We start from the raw sequence: 11,653 nt of genomic DNA, 5'->3' as shown, positions 1-11,653 counted from the left end.
TTCATCTGTCCAGTTCCTGTTCTATCGGACTATCCTGCCTTAAGTGCCTGACACAGGACGATTTGCCCGGGTTCGTCGTAGTCGTGGCCAGCATTTACCCGCTATATCTCTATAGTTACCATAATCTTCGCAGCTTTAAAAAAAAAAGTCATCATTCCTAATGCCGAAACAGCCAATCCGAGTCAGAGTAGGGCAGAATTGTTTTCAAAGTCTTTTACACCGCGAGTTTGACAACTGGACACACTGCCGAACAAAGAACCGCACGTTGGAAAGCAAGCCTGAGGTAAGTTAGCTCACAATGTTACCTGTCCTGTCAGATACAGACAGTGATGTTGCCAATGGGTGTTTCTCAATATGCGTTCTTCAGCGATCTTGCGTCCTTGTGTTCTCGTTTTACGTCATCATTAACCGTCGAAGTTCAGACCCAATTCTCAAGAACGCAAGTACAGAGGATGCATGAAAGAACCCGGATGTGTTCTTGATACCGAGGATGCATCGAATGCAGACTTGAGCTAGTACTCGCCTGGTGTCCCAGAAGTCATTGCGGCCGGTTCGGAGTTCGTTCTTCCAAGGAAGCTTGGCAAGACCGGTCTCCACGAGAACACAAGTCCGTTCTCTGCGTTCTTGGAATTGAGAAACAGCCTATGTCATTATTTGACATAGAAGAGGGTGGGAAAATATCGCGAGCGGGCGCGGGCGCCGTGAGTGCTGAGCGAGCAGGAACGAGTTTTAGTGAGTTGTCGTCGAAAAAGATGGATAACGCAAAAAAGCTGTCGGGGGCTAAAAATAGAAAAAGAAAGAGGGGAAAGGAGATGGCATGTCAATTGATGCGACAGCAGCTAAATAAGTGGATGGTGAAAGGCTACAGGTAGGATTTTGTTTTGTGTGACGTCCAGGCACGTAACGTTAGGCTAATGCCATCGGGACTACCGGGAGATTCCCGGTGGGCCGACGTGCTTTTTTGGGCCGATACATCTCATACTTTTTTGTTTCGTTTTTTGTCTTAACGGCCCATAAAACTCGTACATCGGCGGCCCATTCGTTTTGTTTTGCTTAATTGGCGGCGCTGGGTTAGTGCGTAATTAGTGTGTAATGCATTGGTCAAAAAACAGTCAGCGTTACTTTTTTTTTCTGACACCCCATGAAACACGTAGATCAGCGGCCCATTGGTTCTTTTCTTGATTGATACTGGGCTAGCCCAATCACATCTTTAATGTGAAGTATAGAAATATACTCTTTCAAGTATAGAAATTAGTACAAAACTAATTATGAAAGTTTCCTTTATTTTTCAGTGCATTTGTTTTACAATATATGGCTATTACTATCATGGGATTAATATTATAACTATTATTATGTAGTAGTAATGTAGACAGACACTGTAACTAAAAGAGTTTTGAATTTTTCTTTGTTTAATTTGCACCAGATTGATGAATTTAACATTAAAAAGCACAACATTCTCTTACGGGGTAGCATGCCCCCGAACCCCCCTAGAGGGACAGAGGTCCACTCACTACAGTGATCCAAAAATCCTGTGAGAAACACTGGTATTGCTATGCCAATGCAGCTTACAGCTTTTTTGGGGGGGGATTCATCACTGTGGTATATAGTTCAATTCTATTCTATTCTAACTCTCACTTGTTCCTACTCACTCATTAAAAAATGTGGGGGGGGTTATATGTTGATTGGATTGGATTTTTTGCTGCCGCAGCCTTCTCACCTTTTTTACCTCTGACCTGTTTTCATGCCTGCTCTCACTCGTTCCTAAGGGCGTGCAAAGATGGGTGGTGTTTATGATCATATATAGTGGGCCAGGCAGGGCCAAAATGCCAGGGCAGGTTTTTTTGTCCCAGTCCAGCCCTGCTCACAGACATGTCTACTTTTAAACAGAACAATTCAAAACGAAAGAAAACAAACTGTTCTCTGCTTATGTAATCCGTATGAAATGCACATTTCTCTCTGGCGCGTTCACTACTGCGAAGATGGCGAGTCAGGGTTTGCAGGTGACATCTCCCATGTAGAACACAGAACAGCACAGCATATTAAAAAGGACATCTTAATGGAGTCGGGGGAGGTGGGGAGGTGGTGCAGCCAGCGGGGTAGGTGCAGGTTGGTGGGGGTGGGGGGTGGGGGGTGGGGGTTGATTGTATGACAGCGTTGTGAACCTGTGGGCTTATAGAAAACATATATGGACATTTCGGTAACGCTTACAATAAGGTTCATTAGTTAACTACCTTAGTTAATATTTCATTTATTTATATATTCTCTTTTCATGGTAATGCAACACGAAATGCCACAACAACAATCCAACAAACACAACAAAAATACATTCCATGACAAAAAGAACAGGAGTAGGATGAAGAAAAAAAACGTATAAACTCCTACCCCATTCTTATATTAAGAAAGTTACAAATTAGATGGCCTCACCGACATAAAAAATAACAACACCAAAAAAATAACAAAATAGCGCAGACCAGATGTAATCTACTTTCAATTTTAACAATTTTATTTTTTTTAATTTATTTTAATTTTCTTTTTTATTATTAATTCTGCTTACACAACACTAATCAAACAAAAACAAACATAACAATAATACAATGATGACAACTCTTGTAACGAAAACAACGACGAGACCATCATTGTTGTTATAATTTTAACAATTTTCACATTCATCTTTGTACAAGTTAAGTATCTTCTGTTTATACTTATATTTAAATTGAAGAATATTTGAACAACATTTTAGATCATTTTCTAGAAAATTCCATCTTTTCACACCAGAAACTGAAACACACATTTGTTTGAGGGTATTTCCAGCAAAAGGCTGTTTAAAGTCATTATTTCTTCTGCTTGTCTCACTATTTACAGTAAAGGTTTGCAGTCCATACGGTAACAGGCAGTGTTTTGCTTTATGAACAACTAATAAAGTTTGTAAAGAAACCAAATCCTTCAATTTGAGTAGTCCTGACCTCAGAAACAGTCCTATAGTATGTTCTCTTGGAGCAACTCCATTAATTATTCTTATAGCCCTTTTTTGCTAAATAAATAAAGGCATTAAATTAGTGAAATAAGAATTACCCCATACCTCCAAACAATACATCAAATATGGCAAAATAAAGGAACAATATAGGATTCTCATTGCCTTATAATTTAACAAACTTTACTTTACTCAAAACGGCAATGTTTTTACAAATTTTATTTCTTACATAAGCTATGTGTGACTTCCATTTAAATTTTTCATCAATGAGTACTCCTAAAAACCTAAATTCTGACACTCTCTCAATAGTTATTCCATTTAAAGTCAAACGAACATTATCAGGGCATTTTTGATTTGTAAACAACATAAATTTTGTTTTACTTAAATTTAACGACAGTTTATTTTTATTAAACCATTTCTGAAGTAGGACCAATTCTTGTTCAATAGTTTTCATTAATATTTTTAAGTTCTTCCCCGATACAAAAAAATTTGTATCGTCCGCAAAAAGAACAAAACGTAAAATCTTTGATTCATCACAGAGATCATTAATATATAAAGTAAATAATTTAGGCCCCAGCACAGAGCCTTGAGGGACTCCACACTGTAATGTTTCCAACTTAGATTCATGGCCTATATACTCTACATATTGTTGTCTATTTTCTAAGTAACTAATAATCCAGTTTAATACTACACCTCTAATTCCATATGTATGTAATTTAGATGTCAATATACCATGATCAAGAGTGTCAAAGGCCTTTTTAAGGTCAATAAAAACACCAACTGTGTGATTTTTTTTTTATTTTTTTTTTTATTCTCCAATTCTGTAATAATGTCCTCTGTGATTTTAATCAAAGCCATAGCTGTTGAGCGGCTGCTTCGAAACCCAAACTGATTATCATGTATCAAAGAATGTTTTTCAAGAAAATAATCACATTTTTTAACAAAAAGCTTCTCCAGAATTTTTGAAAATTGAGAAAGCAAAGATATAGGCCTATAATTTGTGAGACTATGCCTATCACCAGATTTAAAAAGGGGAATAATTTTAGCCACCTTCATTTTATCTGGAAAAAAATTTTCATTTCTCATTTTCATTTCTTGGTTTCATGTTGAAAGGGTGTTTGTTGTGAATATTTAGATCTGGTGACTTTGTTCATTCTTGGTTTAGCTCACAGGCAGCGTTTAAAAACCACATGAGCACCTGTAGTGTGAACTCTACTGGCCTTCAGATTGGGCTGTGTGACGAGAACCACACTACTGCAGTAATGAGACGCTGGCGCCGTGTGGAGCTCATCGCCGGTTTTTACCGCGGTGTTGAGTTTCTTTTTTTTTACTTTTCTTTTTTCTGGTGAAAATTACAGGAGTGCATAAGGTGTGTGATACGAGCTATATGCACAATAATAATTGTTTATCATGATTTACTATCTTCCGTCCGGTTCAAGGGCTTCTGGTGAAAAAACAGCTTCCTGCGCAACAGTCCATTAAACATATGGGGGATATATTTTTGAGTGTGTGTCTGATTATTATTAATTAACTGCTAGGTTGGAGTTATATTTTAATTGCAAGTGCTGATCACGATACTTCTCTTATGTGGTAAAGGCTATAAGCTACTCTTGACGGCGCTAGATGGATGACATTAATCAAAAAATGCCCACAAATCTAGTGCCTAAAACAAATATGGTGTCGCCTATTTGGGCACATTTTGGCTTTGAGCCAGATGACAAGCGGCAGCCGGTGAGTTTGGAGATGAGGCTAAAGATGCGCTCCAGGAGGAATATCCTACAAAATGAAATAGTTCAATATTAAATATTCAGATATTATAAACCGATTGAAGTAGTAAAGCAATAACATGATTGAAAAATTATTCAGCAACACTTTATTTAAAGTTTAATTGCACCTATGAGTTGTATTTAATATCAATCAGTTGGGGGCAGTTAATCTAAAAGTTGATGAGTGTGTTTTGTTTAATATATTTAGCTATCAAAATAGTTTACCAAAGAAATAATTTACCAAATAAAAGAAAAATCTAAATCAAACAAGGTGAAGCACTTTTCATTTCTAAAGTATTTGGGTTTATTTGTTATACAAAGCCCCTTTGGTCGATTTTTCGAGAATAACTATAAATAACTACAGTGTTTCCCACACATAGACTAATTCGTGGCGGTGTGAGGCCTGCCAACAAGAGTTTGAGAACGAGAGAAAACGCCTGTTAAGTGCACAGGAGGCATTCGTGTTAGTAAACATGAATGTCAATCTCAAACAAAGCCATTGAGATGAGTGATATACTAGCAAGGCTGATCAATCAAACAGCTTTGTTAATTTTGTTTTTAAATATTTTTTCGATTAAGTATCGTGTAAAATAAGTATTAATTTTACTTTAATTTATATTAAATAGACTATTGGAGACGGTGGTTAATACAGGAAGAGGATACCTGTGTACTTGGCAATGTTGTCCATCAGTAAGGGGTACTTGGTGAACCTCTGCATCTCTGCAGGAATGATGTCCTTTAGCTGTAGTCGTCGACACAGGGCATTGCTTTCAGCAAATGGTGCAGAGACAATCAAACAAGAAATTGAGGACAACAGTACATGCAAATCCACAACAAAATCCTCCCTAATCTTTTGCATATCTCCTTGTTATCAAGAGTCTCCAACGTCATGAATAATACACTTCAGTGTGGATTTTACCCAAGTAATCCTCTGCAAGTCACAATACCAGTGATCTGTCCGCAAAGTATATAACTTGAATCGCTGATGTTTATGTTGAGCACAAAAACATCTCGGAAATGTGTAAATCTACCGTCTCCTCACTCACAAACATCTTCATTTCGTCCATCAGAGGCCTAGTTTAATCAAAAATGAATATACTGTCATAATTTATTCAATCTGATGTTGTTTCAAACCTGTATTAACTTACTTTTTCTTCTGTAGATGACAAGAGGAGACGCTAGGCAAAATATTCATGATGCTGTTTGTGTTGTTATAGTTAACCAAGGTTATAAAACATAGTTTCCACTAAGGCTATTAAAATAGTTTTAATTAAAATAAAGATGAAGTAGAACAATATATAAATATCAGATGAAACTTAAGGCCCTGATATACTTGAAGTGAAATCAGGTCAAAACGAAATTCGTTTGCAGTTCGCTTTGAGTTTGCTTCGGCTGTTAAACACCTTTGTACAACTGTTGATCCGTGGCGACTACGTTATAGGTAGGTGTGCGCAGAGGCTCCGCCTTATTTCACATGGAAATCTTTTCTGGTTCACTTGGCCTGTTCAGTTGGTTGCGGTCAGACATCCGTAAGTTAAAACATGAACACACTGGTGAGCTGCTTTATAGTAGAAAATAAAGTTGTACTTCTGAGACACTGACACTGTTTTTCATGTTTAATATGGTAAAGCTGCTTGATTTTAAGCATTCTATTGTATAAAGTCCTATATATTTTTTTATTACATGGCTTGGTTGAACTCTAATGTAGAATGCGGTGTGTTATTTCTTGATAACAGAGCGCTGCGAAGTAGAACACACCGTTGCCATGAAAAACAGAGCTTTGCTATGGACGCAGGATTCTAACCGTAGAGACGGAACGGACTATTTTCTTTAGCAGAAGCAATACAATCGTTTATAAATCAATAAACTCCTTTTTAAATCAATATTTTGTGTCAAATTATTGATTTATTTGGGAGCTAGCCATGTAATAAGCGGGATAATGTAGAGCGAGGCAGTTGTTATAGCTTCGCGTTGGGGTCCTGATCAGCCTGTCGGGGTTGTATTCGCTATATATATATATGTAAATAAATAAAAGTGACGTGACTTCACTGGAGTGCTGAATTGACAGCCGCTTTTCTTACGCTTTGTAAAAAAAATGCTTGCTGTTTTCTCAATTTTGTTGTATGTTTATTTTGTTACTGAGAAGAAAGCACGCAGCACATATTTACATATTCATCTAAACGCTGTTCTCAGATGTTCAGTAACAGTATAACGCTGGTCATGTATTTCGAACTTCGTTTTACCCCTAAACCAAGAACGAAAAAGAGCTTTGTCGTGAGTATATCGGGGGCTTTAAAAATGTTGCATTGGTAACTTACTGAAAAATGTTTTTTAAAGGTAACACTTTAGTCTAGGGTTCAACTGTCACTATAACTAGTTGCTTATTAGCATGCATACTACTAGGATATGCATGTTAGTACTTATAAAACACATATTAATGCCTTATTCTGCATGACCATTTTCTACATCTCTTAATACTACTTAATAGCTAAACTTAACAACCACCTTACTAACTATTGATATGGGAATTAATTGAGTTTGAGGCAAAAGTTGTAGTTAATAGTTAGTTAACAGTGAGAATTGGACCTTAATCTAAAGTGTGACCATTTTAAGTACTAAAATTACTAATAGAGAACAGCAATAAAAAAAAAGAAAGCTAAATAGAAACATACAAATAAACGATTACACTTTATTTTACGGTGTCATTGTTACAGTGTAATTATATATTTAAGTACTGAGTAATATTACTTAAGTGCATGTACTTACTATATAGTTGGGGTAGGATTAGGGTTTGGTTGAGGGTTAGTTGCATGTAATTATGCATAATTAACTGTTAAAACTATTTTAAGTACATGTAACATATGTAACAAGGACAATGTAAAATAAAGTGTTACCAAATAAACTAATAAAAATGACAAAAGCACATCACAATTTCAAAAACGAAATTTCAAAAACTGGAAATATAAACATTAGCCAATTGCAAATATTAATAAATACAATAATAGTATATAAATTAATTTTATATATATTCACTGAAAATATTCCCCCACACCGTTGCTCACATTGGTCACCATTTTCATTGCATGATAAAATGCAGCATGAACATTCTCTAAACTATCTCCTTTTCTGTTCCAATCTGTCAAATGGACTTGAAAAAACATGTTGAGTACACAATGACAATTTTGTGTGAACTGCTTCATTAAAACGTGAAAAAGCTGTATTTTCTCGAATATACACCTCCAAAGCACAAAGAGCATAACAACAGATATGACATTATTACACCTTTGTTTTAAGGCTTACACTCTAGTTTTCTCAATGGAGAGATTAGTGCCCTTGATTTCATAAAACGCAGTATATGTGGAAAGCTTGTTAAATCTCAAGTCTTACTCTTTGATGAAAACAGTGCAGAGAAAATCACAAGCTTTCTACACTCGAGAGAGACTCTGAACAACTACATTGGCCTACGGCCTCTTATCTTCAAGATAGGCAAATCCTACAGTATATCCTTACAAATGTAGCTCCAATTAAACAAAATGTCTTTTGTCTTCCGTTGTCACTGATGTTAGGCTGTCAGACAAAGCTGATACTATTAACAATTCAGAGATTATATATAGATAAAGCATCTCTTCTGCTGTAACGCTGCATCAAACGAGTGAATCTGCTATTTGTTTAAAATTAGTAGGGCTGTAAATTCAGTTAATGCATTAATGCATTCTCAAAAGAAAAAAATTCATCATATTAATATAATTTATAATATTATACTTAATAATATTTTATAATTAAAATTAAAATGAATTCATTCATATTATATACTAATATTTGCTATTTGTTGTAAAATTCATATAGCTGACAATCTATTAACATTTTAAAAATGAATTGTTTAATTTAGTTAAATAATTAAGTACTTACATGCATTTAATTAATGTTCTAATACATTACATAATTGATATTAACATTAATTAGTTAAGAAATGTTTTAATGAATCTAATATTAATGAGAAAAAAAAATCGAATAATTATAACAAATATTAGAATATTATAAAACAACACTGATGTATGCCTGGAATGCTCCAAACATTTGCATAATTCGCAGCTCTTGTGGCCCAGTGGCCCGCAAGGAGTCTCGACCCACCTGAATGAAGGAGTTGAAACGCTGGTCCTTCTTCTGCCAGGATTTGATGAGCTCTAGGGCGAAGGGCTGGTTACTGCAGAAAGTGCCCACTGCTTGCTTGATCTTCTCCTCCTCTCCAGCACTGAACTAGAAAACAGCAAGCAGGAGGATTTGTGGGTGGGAGTCTTATCACACAGAGAAGACCAACTACGACGGCCACAGGATCCAAGCAAAACACGAGGCCTTACCCAAGACAGCAACTCATCTCCTATGTGGTCGATGACCGACGACTCATTCCTCTTGCGTATCGCTGTCATTTGATCCGCTATCCTCACTGAAATTTAAAAGAGCAGATGCCATGATGAGACACATGTGATGATTTATCTGAAGAAAATGTATCGGAAGATGACGTACTGTGCAATTGGATGATTTCCTCCAGGTTGCTGCATATGTTTTTGATGTCAGCAAGGGGCAGTATGTTTTCTCGGGCGAGCTTCAGATAGAAAACACTGTCTAGGACCTTCAGCATGCATACATGGGTTCGCTCCGTGTAGAAGAGTTCTGAGAGCATCAGAGAGTTACTTCAAAATGCTTAAACTGCACAATGACTACTGTACCAAAACATCACTCTAACAGAATACTTTGTGCATATTACACCTACAGATCTAAAGTGCACCTGCCTGATTCACGTAGTGAAACACAAACAAGATCGTACCATTAATGACTTCTTGTCTCTTGATCTCGTGGGGTGTCAGGCCAGCTAAAACATCACGCCCGACCAGCTACTGCCAGTTTGGAAGATCTACATCAGAGTAAACATCACTCCCCTGATCATCCTCACTCTGCAGCTCCTCAAACCTGGGAGGGAGGAGATGGTACATAGATTTACTCTCTCATTAAGCTCAGTGTGTATCCCTATCTAAATGTGAAGTTGGGGCACAATAAGAGGGCATACACACAGGAAGCCCATCAAATAGAGGGATAACTGTATTCTAACCAGGTGTTATGGGAAAAATTTTGTTCAGACTGAGAACTGAAAATACTGTGCAATGGTATAAGCTCAGCCAATCAATAGATATTTGATGTTTAAAACACATTTACGTCAGTACTTTGGACAAATACGATTTCACAACCTAGCACAAAATAGGATCCAGTCGGTAGAGAAAATGTTCCCATCGTGACTAGTTAGGAACAAAGGTTGCTTCTGGTTAGGACAGAGTGTATAGAGTGAAGTGGGTGACAGCACACAGTGACAAAATAAATAATTTTTAAATGCTACAAGTTCATTTAAGCCTCATGTTACGTCCCTCAGCTCTGGTGTTTGTTCCTACACATGTTGTCTGAAAAGACTGCAACTGGTAGTAGTGTCCTTGTTCGAGGAATCGAGATGGGTTTTCTCGATGTCCCCTTACATTACGTGCATCTTGATTCAGATTTGGTGTGTGGTGATGTGGTTGTTGGCGTTCAAGACTTTGCCAATCCCCGGTGTCACATTTCTCCTTGGCAATGACCTAGCCGGTGGAAACGTGTGGAGCCGTGGCGATGTCCCACCCGAGGTTGTGTCTGTGCTGCTCATTCAAGAGGGCCCCGATGAGTGCGCACAAAAATTCCCCGAGGTTTTTCCCACTAGTGTCGTCACTAGGTCGCAGACTCAGAGGTTGAAGGATGCAGTACCTCCCAGTGACGTCGACCTAAGTGACAGTTTCGTCGCTCACCCTGCAGAGTGTGAGAGGCTCTTCGAACCCGCTTTCACTCAGTGCCGCAGTAGTCCTGTGCCTATAGTGAACGATGAGAAAAGAGAGAAAAAACTATCAGATGTCTCGTTGTTATTAGAGAAACGTATTAATGCTCAACAAAAAGACCCCACTCTTGTTTCATGTTTTAATGCAGTTCAATCTGTTTCAGACCGTGCAAGCGAGAGTCCGACCTATTTCATCAGAGACAGCTTACTTATGTGGAGGTGGAGACCTCAGAAAAGTAATGAGTGGAATGACATTGAGCAAATCGTTATGCCGTCTGAAAACAGACGCGCTATTCTGAGTGTCGCGCATGATTGTGTTTCTGGTCATTTAGGTGTGACTAAAACATTCAACCGCGTTCTTCGTCACTTTTTCTGGCCTGGGCTGAAGCGTGATGTGTGGCGGTATTGTAAAACGTGCCATGTCTGCTAGATTAGTGGTAAACCAAACCAGATAATTCCACCTGCACCATTGTACCTCATACCTGCCATGGGTGAGCCTTTTGAGAAGGTAATCATTGATTGCGTCGGTCCTCTTCCACGGTCAAAAAGTGGATATCAGTATTTATTAACAATTATGTGTACTGCTACTCGCTTCCCAGAGGCGGTGCCTCTGAGGAAGATCACTGCTAAAATCGTGTCCAGGCCTTTATTAAAATTCTTTTCTTTTGTGGGGCTACCGAAAATCGTGTGGAAAAAGTGACCAAGGAACAAATTTTACTTCGCGTGTCTTTTCCCAAGTCCTAAAGTCGCTCCAAATTAAGCACCGCATTTCTAGCACGTACCATCCGGAGAGTCAAGGCGCTCTCGAGCGTTACCATCAGACGCTGAAATCGATGCTGCGTGCATATTGTTTGGAGGTGGGTACAGACTGGGAAGATGCGATTCCTTGGATGCTTATGGCCTCTAGAGAAGTCGTACAAGAGTCAATTGGTTTCAGCCCTGCAGAACTAGTGTTTGCTCACGATGTTCGCACGCCTTTGAGCGTCATTAAAGATCAGTGGTTGAGCAAACCTACTTCTCGTAGCGCATTACAGTTTATAAGCAACATTCGCACCCGACTACACA

The 11,653-nt window shown here is 37.9% G+C and overlaps 1 protein-coding gene across 1 annotated transcript; it reads right to left on the bottom strand.

Annotated features, from left to right (window-relative positions):
- Positions 1–8,772: 8,772 nt before the first annotated feature.
- Positions 8,773–9,701, bottom strand: LOC309506579 (rho guanine nucleotide exchange factor 12-like; the record flags this gene model as incomplete). The annotated part of the gene is made up of 4 exons (XM_082180421.1): positions 9,563–9,701; positions 9,262–9,408; positions 9,096–9,181; positions 8,773–8,994 (listed from the first exon to the last, which is right to left on the bottom strand). The coding sequence occupies exons 2-4, from the start codon at positions 9,374–9,376 to the stop codon at positions 8,773–8,775; spliced, it is 423 nt and encodes a 140-aa protein (XP_082036547.1). The 5' UTR covers positions 9,377–9,408; positions 9,563–9,701.
- Positions 9,702–11,653: the final 1,952 nt, after the last annotated feature.

Source organism: Leuciscus leuciscus (genome assembly GCF_965113295.1).
Source record: "Leuciscus leuciscus genome assembly, chromosome: 9".
Lineage (NCBI taxonomy): Eukaryota > Metazoa > Chordata > Actinopteri > Cypriniformes > Leuciscidae > Leuciscus > Leuciscus leuciscus.
Note: the sequence above shows the minus strand (reverse complement) of the source record. Positions and strands in the feature narration are given on the sequence as shown.